Source organism: Cricetulus griseus, chromosome 2 (assembly GCF_003668045.3).
Source record: "Cricetulus griseus strain 17A/GY chromosome 2, alternate assembly CriGri-PICRH-1.0, whole genome shotgun sequence".
NCBI classification, from domain to species: Eukaryota; Metazoa; Chordata; class Mammalia; order Rodentia; family Cricetidae; genus Cricetulus; species Cricetulus griseus.
This window is the reverse complement of record NC_048595.1, coordinates 168,384,104-168,400,245: the sequence shown is the minus strand read 5'-3', so window position 1 is coordinate 168,400,245 and position 16,142 is coordinate 168,384,104. Positions and strand designations below refer to the sequence as shown.

The following is a 16,142-nucleotide window of genomic DNA, read 5'->3' as shown; positions in this document are numbered from 1 at the left end:
CACTTAATTTCCTTTTTCTGCTGCCAGGAAAACATCCAGTCCTTTGGTGCTGTGGAGTGAGGGAATTACCGTGGATGCTTTGTAGTTTAAAGTTGAAAATAAAAATAGTGAATTTTTTTTCTGATTTGCTATGGCATGGTACAGGCTGGAATAATGCACTTGTATTTTGTAAGACTAGACCTATACAGAAAATGGAAAGTATCACTGAAAGAAAATGTAGGCATCAGTGATGACACTACAGTCACTGCAGTGACAAAGACCCAGAACTATGCTGGCAACTTCAGCCTTGACTTTTCAGTGAAGATGCATCTTTGCTTTTGCTTAGGGACCTCATGGCCATCCTTGTCCAATTCCTGATGTCCATGTAGGATGGGATGCTGATTCCTTCCAAACTGCTCCAGATATTCCTTAACTGAGTGGTCCTGACGGTTGACCTGTACACTGGTTAGAGTTTTTTGGACACAGGTGTGCTGTTTATGGATAATTGGTATGTTTTAAAGTTCCCGGAAAATCTCTCAGTGCTTCTGCAGTATGTGTCAAAAAGCTGAACCTGTGATGGCATTAAGTTGCTTCATTAGCCCTTCCAAACTTGCCATTTGTTCACTCAAGTCATCCTGTTCATATACCTAAAAAGAGAGTGAGAACAGAGTTAGTACTATGTCTTCAAAGGCTCCTTCCATGAAGGATCCATTTATTATTTGGTCATACTTGGGCCACTTATTATTCTTGAGTTTGACATGGGAACCTACAGCCAGAACTTTTCTCAGAGTATTTTGGACTGGATGAACTTGTGATAGAGAATGAGATAGCAATAACTGATTGGATACTACTGGACTCTATATCTTCAATAGGGAAAAGGCTTCACAGTTAAAAATATTCAAATTTAAATCATATTCTACCAATTGTTACCTTTGTGGTAAAGAACAAGTTACTAGATTTCTCTGATACATAGTTTTTCTTTTCTACAAAATGCTAATGAGGTCCATTTCATAGTGTCTAGCATGTGATTCATTTTAAATACCTTATTTCTTTTTAATTTTGATAGGCTATCTTTAAATAGGCATCTCAAGATGAATATCACCAGTTTTTGTTTTTGTTTTTGTTTTGTAATATGACATAGGCTTTAAGATTTGCCTGACAACTTAAAAGGTTTCTTGACTGATGAGAAATGTGTAGGTCATGACTTCAGCTTGTGAGTAGAAATAAAGTTTGTGCACAAAGCCAGAGTGTTTTGTATAGGTGTGAAGGAACTCTTGCATCATGATAAAATGCTGTAGAAACTAAGAGTCTGACCTGCACAATTGTTAGCAATGTACTGCCTCTAATTCACTGTGAGTCACTTGTATGATGTTATTTGCTAGTTCCAGGATTTCCACTTATCCAATATCCTCAGTTACTGACCTATGAACTTTTGATTTGATAAGGAAATGGTTTAAATATTTATATACTTGCTATATTTGGTCAGCCTTTTATTTGTCAAATGGACTACAATGCTTGCTTTGGTGAATATGTCCAATAGTTAAGGGCTGCCTGTTGCTAAGTAATCAGTAAATACAGACTCCCACCCATTTTTCCCTTTCTTAAATGTAGTTTTTAAAATTAGTATGGACACAATATTCTGAATTATTCTCAACTATCTCTTGAAATCATTTATATGGTTGAACCAGTGATCTGAATCATTGTTTGGACTCCATGTAGCCTAGAAGCATTACTTACTACCATGGTCAGAGAGTCCTTCTCATCCTACTAAGCCAATGTCCATCATCCCCAGAGACTCAGAAGAATTTGTACTACAAGATTCTCATAAAGCCTTGTCATCCATGGAAGAATTTTCCAGACAAATGGGCACACAGTATTAACTCATGATCTTCTTTTTGGAATATGAACAAGTTTGGCCATATACCATTCAAAGCAGAGCAGGGATTGAAAAATAGCCTGTTGGTCTAGCATACTGTTTTGTATAAAAAGAATGAAGTTGTAGTGAGATAATTACTTGATCAATCATTTTCCCCTCCCTCTTTTTCTTCCTTCCTTCCTTCCTTCCTTCCTTCCTTCCTTCCTTCCTTCCTTCCTATTTTTTCCTTTCTTTTCTCCTTCCTTCCTTCCTTCCTTCCTTCCTTCCTTCCTTCCTTCCTTCCTTCCTTCCTTCCTTCCTTCCTTTTGAGGCAGAGTCTCACTATATACTCCAGGATGGTATTGAATTCTCTATGTAGGCCAGATTGGCCTCAAACTCACAGAGCTCCATCTGCCTCTGCCTTTTCAGAGCTAGGATTAAAGATGTGTGATACCACACCTGGTGCTTGGTCACCTACTCTCAAATATGCTGTTTTCGTTGTCTGGGTTATATATCTGAATTTAACTATTGATTCTTGAAATATGGTTAGACCAAATTCAAATACATCTCATATATAAGACATGCATCTAATTCTAAATGCATAATGTGAAAATGAAAGTAAAAATATTGTATTTACAGTTGTTTCATATTTATCAAGTATTAATATAAACTTGGAAAATAATGGATTAAATAAAAGACAGCATTAAATTAAATTTTATCAGTTTTATGCTTTTAATATGGATACTAGAAAATTTAAAATTACTCAGGAGGTCACATTTTTATTTTATAGGAAACTGTTGATTTAAATTTCTGGTTTTTCTTTCATATATTTCTTATGGCTTTTAATAATGTGTCCTTTGCATTCACTATTTTCAGTCAACCTTAAGTATAAAACAGGTCATTTGATATCATTCATTTGACATCAAAGTTAAAAATTCTAATATAAGAAACACTTTGTAAATTTAGTATTTTGATCTAATTTTACATATCGCCACAAATCATGTGACTAGACACACACCGAAATAAATATAGTTGTATTCTGAATAGAGAACAGTAGGGGTCTTCATTGTAATCTTATAGGTAGATAAAGCATTTCATGTCCTTCTGCCACACATTCAGACAAAAATACACATTACTGATTTCCTTCGTTGCTATGGGATTATATTACTTTATGGGTCATAGTGTTTCATATTTTAAAAATCATGAAAAAATATTTGTTATTCAAATGAAATAGTTTTTTCTTTTGACAATGTGATTTTTGATGAAAATAATTTTAGTCAAGGAAATTGGTAGTTGCATGACTTATCAGGGACTTACTGCACTTGCTGCTTTTATCCTTGGATATTATTGAAAGTTTACCATTGTAACATTTGCAAACTGGGTGTAAGTCTCACTTTGTGCATGAGGTAATAGAAACTAGTTGGCAGTGACAAGTTTTCTTTTCACAGTCTGTGCTTGAAAAAATATTTAATAAGATAGTAATCTTTTTTATGTTTTCCCCTTACCATTTCCTGATAGCCAAGGTATTTGATATGTTAATTCTATAAATTTCTTTGAAATGTTTCCTCTTGAAAACTGCTCAGAAGTACACTAGCATTCCAAACAGCTGCCTTTAGGTAGCCTGATTACAATTTCTTTCAGAGTACATTTTTGATAGACAAGTTCTTACTTTTCCTCTCAAAATTTCTATTTCCCCTTTATCATTGAGCTATCTTTGAGTTTTCTAAATTAATCATATTTGACTTCTCCCCTTAGATCAGAAAATTTCTGTTCCTTAACTAATGAAACTTTCCTTTTATTTTCTAAAGGTGGTTATAATTAGTTTAGGTATATATCCTTTTTTTCCTGTAAAGCTTTTATTGTCCCATTCAAGCATAGGGAAGATGTAAACACAATGGCCTGATATGATGATGAGTGCTGACTGCTTTAGATCGCATTGTACTGTATGACTATAGGCTCTTACACTGGCTGGATCTTCTGCTGGCTTGTGAGTCTCCTCGGACACTTCAGGGGCTGTTGGCACAGATACAGGAAGCAAAGGGGACCTTGCCTTTCCAGCCAGTCCGAGAGAGGCTGTTTTCACATGGGTCTTGGGCAGAGTAGGTCCTGGAATAGAAAACACAGAGTGATGAACATAATATATAGGACATCCAGAGAACGAAGTCTGTCATATAAACTGAATCCAGTAGGGAGGCCTTGATTTGAGTAAGTTCTTCATTCTGTGTGTATTGATGGATTCTAACACTCAGGGCAGGCTCATTTTATTTCCCCTGAATGGGAGACAAATTGTGAGAAGGTCTTGCCAGATAAAACTCTATGAGTCATAACTAATTTCAAGTGGATTCCAAATTGGGCAGGGAGATCCAGACTTTTCATCACAATCTACAGATTATCATGTATGCTCATTATCTGCCAGCCTCTGGTTCAGGCTATAAAGGAGTGTACAATAATTCCTACATAAGCTCTAAATTATATAAGAGCGGAAGATGTGTGAGCCTAGAAGAAATGGCTGCTTTGTCTATAAAGAAATGCTAGATATTTCATTAAAAGAAAGTGTTGTGTTACTAAACTGAGAGAATTGTATTATCTATTGGACAAAAATGAAATATTTTTTTCTGACCAAAGTAAACTGTTAACTGAATATATTTTAATATACATCAAAAACTTGCAAGAAAATACTTTCTGTCAAAGACATTTTTTACTAAAATAAAGAATGAATTGCTTTTTATTTAGTTTGAAATTTACCTTAAAATTCTGCTTAACTTATAACACTGTTTCTGCTTCATTGCTAGTAACTTGCAATAAATGTTAAAGACTTATTGAACAGGCCAGCCCATCTCACAGGACTAAAGAATTACATCTACTTAGCATTGAAACAAAGAGCTTCTGCACAAAAGTTAAAATGTGTCAGAGAAGTCATACTCATGAAGTTTCACAAACATGTCTGTCAGTCAACATAGGTCCTGTATGAGGACTACACCAATAGACACACTAATGCAGAGGGAGCAAGCTTATGAGGCTTCAGCCCCATATAAGGAACTAGAGGCAACTAAAGAGAGTAGCAGAAACAGTCTTTTCCAGGGAAGAGTGCATCCACTGATTATCCAATACTAAACAGTCAGCCCTGAAAATGTATACATGTAAATAACACTATATACACTGAGCAGGTTGTATTTACATACAGCGATGTATTATTTATGATTTATTAAACTTGACTGAGGATTCAGAAAAGCAAAATCAGCTTTAAGTTATAGAAATCAGCCAATGGTGATAGACAGCTTTAATCCCAGGAGCCAGAAGCTAAGAGGTGGTGGTACACACCTTTAATCCTACGACTCAGGATTAAGAGATAGATGGATCTCTCTGAGTTCAAGGCCACCCAGATCTACACAAGAGTGAATCAGTCAAATAGAGAATTATAAAGAATTATAGCTCACAACTTTAATCCCCACATTAGGGAAGTATTTAATATAGAAGCAAGGTCTCAGTAAAGGCCTTCATTCTCCAGCCACACTGAGGAGAGGTTACTGTCTGAGGCTTGGTGAGAGCTCCTGGAGACAGGATTAGCTCTTTCAGTCTGAGGTAGAGGAAAGAAGCTAGTGGCCAGCTGTTTTGCTTTCTGATCTTCAGCTTGAAGTCTGAAGCACAGTATCAGTCTCTGGGTCATTTATTTTTAGTGTGACATTTATTTTTAGGATACACATTCACAAGCATGAGCACACATGTGTGCACACACATGCACATACTCATATAAACACACACACATATCAATCAATGGGATACATGGGGAAGGGATGAAGGGATGGAGGGAAAGGAGAAAATTATATAATTATATTATAATCTCAAAACACAAAAAATAAAATAAAACCTTTAAAAAGAAGGTATAAAAGCTTGCTTCCACTCTATTCTACCACAAATAATCTCACTATAGTTGTTGGTTATACTGATATTAGTGGGGTACTATAGTCTTTGAAACAGACTTTTATTTTAATAAACATACCAAGGTTAATGTATTAACTGGGTTAATGCATCTGTGACAAGAAAAAAAGGGTCATTTGCTTATTTGAAACAATGTAAAAACTCAAATAAATCAATAATCTGCTAAAAGCTAGACACTGTAAAGGGTAAATCTGATTATGAATCTATACTCCTCTGTCATGACCTAACATGCAGTTCCTTCTCAATATCTTTTATTGCAAAACCCCAGGGATCTAAGTATGCAACTAGACACAGAAATACTGCATATTTAGTGGTCACTGGTTATGCAAACTTTTGATTTTCTCAACCTATCCTGGCTTCCTTATCTGTAGAATGGTAATGACAAACGTGATTTCTAAGTATTCAATGAGGTTACACATTTAAAGTGGTCGAGGGCTGGAAAGATGGCTCAATCGATAAAGTTCTTTCATTTGAACATTAGTTCCTGAGTCTGAACCCCAGACACATGTAAACAGCATGACTGACTGAGCATGCACTTGCAATTCCAATGCTGGAGAGGCAGAGTCATGTAGATCCCTGGGGCCCACTGGACCAGTAGCTTCCTTAGTAAGCAAGCTTCAGGTCAGTAAGAAATCCTCTTTCAAAATAGGAAAGCTGGACTATGTCTGATGAGTGAATGATATCTGACATTCTCTTCTGTCCTCCACATGCAAAACATGCAAACATACACAAACATGCACACAAACACACATGCTCTCTCTCTCTCTCTCTCTTCTCTCTCTCTCTCTCTCTCTCTCTCTCTCTCTCACACACACACACACACACACACACACAAACACAAACACTATAAAGTAGTTGATACTAAGTTGTTCAAATAGGACTACTTTTTACTATTTGCATATTATAATTATCATGGTTGTTATTGTTCTGAACTCACACATGAAAGCATAAAGAATGGAGCAAAATCAAATAACCTCAATGTTCCACTTCCGGGCAGATAGTTTCCCAAGCTTGTATCTAACTGTCCTGGATAAGAGGTTTCCTAACTCATAACTTGTTTTATTCATCCAGGTGAGATTTTTCAGGAAACCATGAAATTGAACATTACTGGAATTCAAAGACTATGTTTAGCTTGAGGATTGAAATTTTTCCCATGTCACTGAATGTCATAAGTGAGTTGTAGTATCAATAAACTCTAGCTTTGAATTTACCTATTTTTATCACAATGGTTTTTAGATATAAGCATAATGCTGTTATCATCTTCATAATTATATTTCTTCTGTTATAGTCTCTAATGAAAACATAAGTAATCTTAAATGTGAAGAGTACTATAAACATAGACAACTTGAGGGCTGATGAGACAGCTCAAAGAAGAAATACTTGCTGTACAAGTCTCATTGCTTGACTTCCATCCCCAGGATCTATCCTGCATGTGTTGGGAAGAACCCACTCCAAAAAATTGTCTCTGAAGTCCACAATCATGCTACTGTGTCAGGTGTGCCTGTGCTCATATGCACTTATTAAACAGACAGACCATACACAATAATAATTATTATTATAATAAATGACAATGATAATACCCTGTTAAAAATTGCAACTTGATTTAGTCTTTCATCAGAAGAGGGAAGTTGATGGGATAAAAAAATATACCAGGAGATCTTTTAAATACAAGACATAATCATTTTGGGATCATCACCTATGATTAGTTTTTACTACCATTATGCTGTAATCAAATGATAGTAAAATATCCATCCAGAAATTGTAATGTTAGCTTGTCTTCACTGGAGGTGAATAAACTATCTGTGTATTACATTTATCTCTATCCTTTCTCTTTAGCCTGCTACTGAACTTAGGGTGTTTGAGGCATGATATCATTTGCAAATGGAGACAGTAAAAGGCTGGTTATACCCAAGTTCTCAACTGGATCTCCGTGTGATCCTCATGTTTAATTTATATTGATATTTTACATTATTTGACTGGAGATGTAGGTTAGGGTTAGATTACTTGCTTTGTATACATAGCATTCTGAGTTCAGTTTCCAAAATTATGATAAATGAATGGATATATAAATACATACATGCCTAAATGAAATATGAATATTAATAAATAAATTGAGATACACATTTTTAAAGGAATTCTTAGTTAAAAGTTGATAAAATAATGATGGCATTGTAACCCACACTACTCTTATCCAAGCAAGTTGGAGGCTGAGACATGAGGAAAGCATAAGTTCAAGCCTGGTTCTATCTCCAGCAACATGCTCCCTACCCCCTCTCCCCATGTACATACACAGAAAACCTAAGAATTCTGCCATCAAAACATGAAATGAATGAAAAAATGAACAAAGAGCCCAACCAAACTGCCAAAAAGAGTGTTGTTGAACTTGGGAATGAATGGCTGTTGAATTCCTGTTTTGAATTACAATCTCTAGATTGTGTTCATTTATCCTCCTACAAAGATTTCCAGGTTCTGGGTAAATCTGAGTTGAGCTTTATTATTATAAAGGCAGCACCCTCACCTTACATGGTTACCTTCTATGCCTTACTATTTCAGCGGAGTAAACACATCCTAATGACTGTTTTCTCTATGGACTTATTTGTACATATTTATCTTTTTTTTAAATCACAGCATCCTAGATGATGAGAACAGATATGCTTCTATTTTTAAGGTTTTCCAAATGTTTTAAAGGAACCTAAACTAAGTCTGTGAACTTTACCAAATACATGCAATATGCTCAGTACACAATGGAAATCAGTTCTCTTTAATGTAGGTATTTATAAAGAAAATGTAAATGTGTATCAGATAAATGAAAGGGCATTGGCATAGCTTATCGTGGAGGAAATGATAACAGTGTTGGTTCTTGTTTTGGAAAAGAAAACATATAAAATAAATATTCTTTTAGATTTAACAAACTTGTTCATATGATCCTTAATATTTATCTTAGTACATTTTTGACAGTTTTGTATATAGAGAAAATGTGATGCTTAGGCATGGTTTACCATTATCACTACAGAAATAGTCTGAGATATATTTCACCCTAACATATGTGCAGATGCTTCATGTATTATACTCCATTTGCCATATTAATATATTATACTATGACACAGGTGTGCCTAAAGACTACCTTAATTTAATCTCATTTAAAAAAATGAAGATCATTATGTTAAGTGATTTTCTCTAGTGATGAGACAACAATTATTCATTCTTTCAGAATGTACTGAATGTTATGCAATGGCAAAACACTATAAACTTTGCATGAGAGATCTCAGAAATTCTGGATCCATACCACAGGGAGCATGCAAATCTGGACATGCTTCCTTTTCTGAAATACCATTCAAAGCTTCACAAATGTTCGGAACTCTGGAAACTCAGTGGGGCCTGGATCCCATCCAGTGACCTTATTTGTTTTGCTGAAAGAAACCCAAGAGTTTATTATTCATAGGATTTGACTGTGCAATCAGTGGCCTTTAAGGTCTTTTGTTTCCATATGATGAAGAAAGGTAAAGTGCATGTATGGGAGGAATTTTTCAGGAACAGTTTATTAACAGCCAATTAGACTATGTTGCTATCAAAACGGTTCTGTAGTAAAGAAGTATTGTAAGAGAATTCTATGAGAACTTTTGTGCTGGGAAGCTGACTCCATTCTCCTGGGTGTGCATTAATTAATTCTGTGCCTATACTCCAGCTCTTTTTACAAGATTTAGCATTTTCTGCTTTGGACCTCAGATATTTGAAGTTGGATGCTGGAAGCCTGAGTTCCCCAAAGCTCATCAAGCTGTGCCTTAACCATTCACTGAAGTATTTGAAGCCCACTGAGAATTGTTTTTTGATTTGATTTTCTAGTTTGTATCTCTAGTCTTCTATGGGGCTATATGTCAGATGCAATTCTTTACTGTGTATCTTACAACTTACCAGTCGTCTTCCCCAGGGGTAACATTCTGACCCCATCTTCTACAGCATTGCAGCCAAACATACATCTTTATATAAAATAACTACTCTTGTGGCATATACCATTTTGAAGTGAAAAAGGAGTGCAATCCTGTGGCATTTACGTTAGTGAGTAGAGCTTGGGGACTTTGCCTAAACTGAAGACATTTCACAGAGAGCCATGCTGCTGCCTCTCACCCAGTGATGTATGGCTGCCATTGGGAGAACTGTTCAACCAAGTTCATTCTCCATGTTGAGATTTCCTAGATTTCACCTGCAGACTGGGCTTTACCATATTTCTTAAACACTGCCTGGCTTTTTCTACATTGCTCTTGATTTATTTGCATGGAATTGTTAGCAGTAGACCTTCAGAGTATTTCTTGCAAGGTTAAATTAAAAGTCTTACTATTTGCTATGGGATGGTGGCCAAGTATCTTACTGTTCACCCTCTGCAAATTAGGTTTCATTACTTAGATGACATAATGCTAACCCCATAGTTTTTTGCAAATCTAGAAATGTATCTATAGGATATACAGGTTCACCTAAAGAAATCAAGATGGAAGATCAATCAAGGTGCAAGGGCCAGACACAGCTGTGAAATTCTTTGGTGTATTATGATTCTTTGGTGTATGTGATCCCTGACAATAGTATTGACAGGATGTTATAATAGCCTGTACTGTAAAAGTAAAAGGCATTTTGAAGGCTCTTGGGATATTGGTGAATTTTCATACTCTATCTTGCCCAAGCAGCCCATCTTCTGTATAACTTGATAGAGAAACGTGTTATATGTGATCTAGACAGGAAGCCTCAAGAAGACTTTGAGCAGACTAAAATCCTTGTAGAACAGGCTAAACAGTCATGCACTCTACTACCAGAGTGTCCCTTTCTGTGACAAGTCACTAGGAGTGCAGAAGGCTATAGCTGGGGCAATGGCAAGAGCAATGAGTTCTAATAGGGTTTTTGTCTCAGTCATGGAAAGGAGCAGAAGTTGCATGCACAGCACCAGAACAGCAACTGTGAATAGTATGTGAAAGCATCACCACAGGTGGAATCCTCAACTAGTTCTTCCTCAGTGACTGTAAAAACAGTTGACCCACCTTATCCAACAAAGGTCTAAATTGAAGACTTTTTGGGCAAACCCCTTTCCAGTTTAGCATAGAAGCAAACTCTACAAAGGTGGCATGGATACTTACAGCAATGATGTGTGGTGTCTACAAGCCCCATCACCAATGTCATACAGGCTGTCTTAAGATCTGAGTCCTTTAACACCACTGAGCATCCCCCAGTAACTGAACCAGTAGCTGCATTAGATAAAGTGCTGGAGGGATATCACCCATCCCTGTAAATGCCTGGTACTAGTAGGCACACCAAACAAAAATGTAAGCTGTAGAAATGCAAATGATTATAGATGTCATGTGTCTGGAAAATGTAGCCAATCTGCTGAGTTAGGAGCAGTGTGAATTGCAGTAACTCATTAGACATGGCTTGTGACCATCTGTATTGACAGGCTGTGTTTAGAATCTTCAGTTATCAGACAAACCAGTGGGTAAAGGAAGATTGGCAGATGCTGAATTGGCCCTTATAGGGACAACAAATATGAAAAGAAATATATAATATAGTTCAGCTTGAATCAGAACTCTTGGTAGTTTTCCATGTGGCAGACCACAGCCTATCAAGTCTTCCTGGAAATTAGGAAGCAGATGCTCTTTTCAAAGCATGGGCCATTTCCCCTCAGCTACCCTTGGAATTTGCCTACTGGATCCGTATAAAGCATGATTATAGCAGAACCAATACAGGTTGGGAAATATCTAAGGGTGTTTGCATTTCTATTAAATATGCTATTTTGCATGTTACCAAAACATGTGAGGACCATTCTCCATTAAGGCATTGACAAATGGAAGAACTCATTGGGCATGTACATAAATCATCCTTTACCACGAGAAATTGTCAGGTAGACTTAATAGGGCCTGTGGCTGCCAGTGTGAGATACAAATAGGGCTCCACCTGTGTGGACACTGCCACAGGCCCCTTAAAACATTTCTGTGCCAGAGAGCAACGTGGGAAGCCACCATTAAGGGTTTTACCCAAATCTGTGTTACATGCAGGAGTCCATGAAGAACTGATAGCGACAGAGGTAACATTTTATTCACCTTGAGATACAGATTAGGATGAGGATAACCAGGTATGATGGTACGTCCACCTATCTTACAATTCTCTGATCTGGGTTAATTGTAAGGAAAAATGGGGCGCTAAAAATAACATCTAAAGAGTCTAAACACGAAAGGTACCCTGTGTGCCTGGGAAAGGAAACAACCAGTGGTCATAAGAAGATTGAATGGAAATCCCAGTGTCAAAGGTGGACTACCTCTCTATGAAGTTGTTGACCAGGGAAGCCCCTGAGGGCCCATAGATCATAAAGGCCACTACTGAGGCAGATTTGGATAATAAGAACGTTTTGTTGAATACATCACATGTGCACACTTTGACTGCAGGATATGGAGAAATAAAGCTGAAAATGAACTGGAAACTCCCATTTGCTAACTGGATTTCATAGTGCCAGAGGCGGAGTCCATGCAGGCTGCTGGTGGAGAACTGACCCCAATGTGCCTGCTAGCAGTGGGCTCTGTGTGCTAAGATATTGACATGCCAGGCATGCTTATTGCTCAGCTATCATGGATAAGACCAATAGCTTTTGGACTGTATTTAAGGCCCACTCCACTAGAGGGAGATCACAACTGGTATTGTAAGCAAGGACAAAAATGTGGCTGGGGAGATCATAGTGCCAAATGGAAGGAAACTTACGTGGTTTTACTAGATGGATGTCAACCTGCCCTTTCAACCTTTGTGTTTATGCCTGTAGATCACATTGTTGTCAGCCTCAACTCAAGCAACTCTTGAGAACAAGTGGTCAGTGTGACACAGTGACCTAAATTTTAGCCTTATACGGACATCTTTAGCCAGTCTTTCTAATGCTCAGGGACCATTGCACAAGAGAGCAGAAAGAGGAATGTAAAACAGAGGAAGGGGTGGAATGCTGTGTAACAATTTTCTCAGAGACAGAAACATTCCACCCTGCAGGCAAGCTGTTTAAGGCAGAAGGCAAACAAGTCAAACTGTATTCAATACTCTCTGAAACTGACAGGATTCAGGTCCCCCCACCACACACAAGTAAACAATATAGAAAGTGGAGGGTCATTCTCTCTCATGGGAGCCAAGCTGTAAAGATGCTTTCAGAGCAGCTTTCTAGAAGAAGCAGAAACCATCTAGAAGCAGTTTAGACCAACTGTTCGGAAGGACACCCCAAATCTTTTGAGCTGCCTGCAGGCTGTGGTGTGCTTCAGATTCCTAACTTTTGTGAGCTGTCACCTATGCTGGGGTTGGCTGTGGGGATGCAGCTGTCTACGTTATTTCTGCTCCTGTATGTAACCCTTCCTCCATATTGTGATAATTAACTCTAATAAAATTCATTGGTTCACCAAGTTGGACTTTGGTGGTATCATTATTTTAGTCTATCCTGGGGATTGAGTAGACATGTGTTATGTCTCCCTAGGAAAAGTCTTGTCACAAAACATTCTAAGTGAACTTTTAGGGAGGATTCATTCATGTACCAACTTCTGCCATGTAAATATAGACACATATTGGTTAAAATCACATGTATTATATAGATAGGAACATGTGGAATGAGGTAATAAAAGTTAATCTGGCAATTAAAATGAGGAACCACCACACAGGCTACTGCCCTTAGATACCAACCTGTTCTTTTTTCAAATCCCATAAATGAAAGACCCAAAGTGTAATCAAATTCCTTGAGCACCCTCACTCATGTGGATGTCAATCTTGACAGTGTGTTTCTAATCTATATGATTCCTTTGCTTTAAATAAACACTGCTAGTAAAAAATATGTATAACACCTTACAACAATCTTTTAAGAGGCTAAGAACGTGCAATAATCTGGCCCAGACCCATAGACCACAGTTAACATTTTGACAAACCAAAGAGGGCTGCAACCTACTCTACTAAGGCATTGCTGGAAATGTAGTGTAGAAAATAACTCATTTCACCAGCATGCTCAACTCTTGTGTCTCAATGTCTGGAGATGAGAGGGCTTTCACTGTTTTTTCCCAAGCTAGCAGATCTCAGCGGCAGCTTGCAGGGATGACTTCATGTTTATTTCTTTGTTTTTTGTGAACAGCACTTACCTTGATAACTAGCATATGCATGGACAATTTCAATGAAATTCCTATGGATTACCCGACAGCAATGCATCAAAGGAAAACAGAAGACAAATATAAAAGAAATCCTTTCCTGACTCCAAGCTTCTGATGTAATAAAATCATAACCTTATAGTCAACATACTCTGAGCTCTTTTCCAAACACAAGGAGTGGTGTTCAGAATGAGATCAGGAGAAGGCACCTCTCTTTGGGAGGAAGAAATAAACATGCCTGTGGGTGACAGCAAGTGAGAGAAAGAATATCCCTGGGGTTTCATAAATTAGGAAACCCATTTGCTTGTATTTAGTTATGGATGGATGGGGGTTTCCCAACCAGAAACAACCAGCTGATGGACAAAATGAAGGAGTTTGGGTTCACCATATTGCTTTCTCTAAGTCAATGAACTATATGTGATATATAAAATGAAGTCTTGATAAATGTTCACACATGCAAAAAAAAAAAACAAAAAACAAAAAAACAAACAAAAACCAGTAACAACCAACCAAACAAAACCAAATGCCTAGGAGAGTCAACTTCAAAGGCAAGAAACTTTGGCTCATGTTTACATAAGTTTGAGTACATGGTCAGTAGATTTTATTGTTTGCAAACCTGTATTTTTGTGTGAGTGGGTGGCAAGGAAGTGCTTATCACAAGGCAAGCATGATGCAAAGAGAGGGATAAGGACAGGAAGGAACACAAGGCCCAAGTTATCATTCCAGGCCACGTTCTCCAGTGAGCTAATTCCCTTTCAGGTAGTTCTGTCTCTTACATGTTCCCTCAGTTCCCAGTAGTGTTCCAGTCAAACAAGGAGGATGTTAAACCAGGTTTTGAGGGACAGGTTTCAGTGTTATAATACTGAAATCCATTAGTCCGATTGTGTAATTTCTTTAACTCATGGTTTCCTCATATCTATCAAAGCTAAGTAATTTGCTCTCTACATTATTACCTATAAAATGATATTGAGAGGCTGAGACAGATATCCTTCCTGCATTTCATTTTCATTCTGTTTTTAACAACTTGGTATTTTAGTTTTTTAAATTTCTATTTCCCTTGTTCATGAGTACATTTGTTTAGATTTACTCCTCCACTTTCAACTCTTTCTGGGGCTCCTCCCCCAACCCAGGCTCTGCCAGTTTAACTTTCTAGTTAATGTCTTGCCTCTCTTTGAGATCTAGAAAGAATCAGCCAATCATGGTGACATATACCTCTCTCTAATCCCAGCACTTAGGAGGCAGAGACAGGAAGACTACTGCCTATTCAAGACCATTCAAGGTTCCCAAGTATTGGAATCTGACTCAGGAAACAAAAAACAAAAATTTGAAAATATTGATTTAACACTTTGGTAAAAATGTATTCAAAAAAGATTTCTCATCCACTTATAATACTTAATTTACAAGTTGTGATAATTTGTTATTAAATTAGGACTTTATAGAAAAAATATTTTAAAAAATCATTAATGCAAACCTGTAACAGCAGTTTGGCTTGCTTTTGCTTTTTATATTTCAAACTATAAGTTGCTTAAGTAAAATAATGCAGTATTAAATTTCTATGAGTCTATGAGTCTAAATGACCCATGCTTAATTGAAATGTTTCAATTTGCAAATGCTTCGGTTGAAACCACTGCACAATTTTCTGTGCCTGGGGTACACGAGGGAGAATCACTTGAGGAGACCCTCCGTGCAATGCTGGAAGCTGCTATGTTAAATAAATGCTTTTTACATGGTTATACAACTAATTAAGTGAGCATCGCTTTGGTTTAATGTTGTTTCCTCAGCAGGACCCACTAAGCAGGGAAACACAAATGATGTTGGAGCTTTGCGATGGGCCAGCAGTGTGCATCGGGGGAAGACGAACAGCCTCAGCAGGCATTTACTGTTCTAAGCTTTATTTCCACAGTGCAGTTATTAAACATTTCATTTGCTCATTAGGTACATAATGTATGACTGCCAGGTGCGGCCTCCTGCTAGCATTTCCTTGCACACGTTATGCCCGACTCCAGTACTGTCTTATGTGGAGAAACACCAGACCACGCTGCAGCAGAAATGCATTGCCCAAACTCACCTGGGGCAGATCAGAAGCTGTGGTGCAATCTGGGTCTGATCCTCAACTCCAACTTCCATAGTCTTGCCTCCTCCTATAACTAACTCTAGCTTTCCTTCCTTTCTTTTTACGAATATCATTAGAAGACAATTCATTCACCTTTGTCTTTTACCTGTTCTATAGCAGCAAC

At 37.4% G+C, this 16,142-nt stretch overlaps 1 protein-coding gene across 1 annotated transcript in view; it reads right to left on the bottom strand.

Moving 5' to 3' along the window:
• Positions 1 to 536: 536 nt before the first annotated feature.
• Dcc (DCC netrin 1 receptor) overlaps positions 537 to 16,142 on the bottom strand; it is a 1,088,579-nt gene continuing 1,072,973 nt past the window's right edge. Inside the window, exons 28-29 of the mRNA XM_035440067.1 lie at positions 3,798 to 3,940; positions 537 to 626 (exon numbers count right to left, since the gene is read on the bottom strand). Coding sequence (XP_035295958.1) covers positions 537 to 626; positions 3,798 to 3,940 — 233 coding nt within the window. The remainder of the gene's footprint in view (positions 627 to 3,797; positions 3,941 to 16,142) is intronic.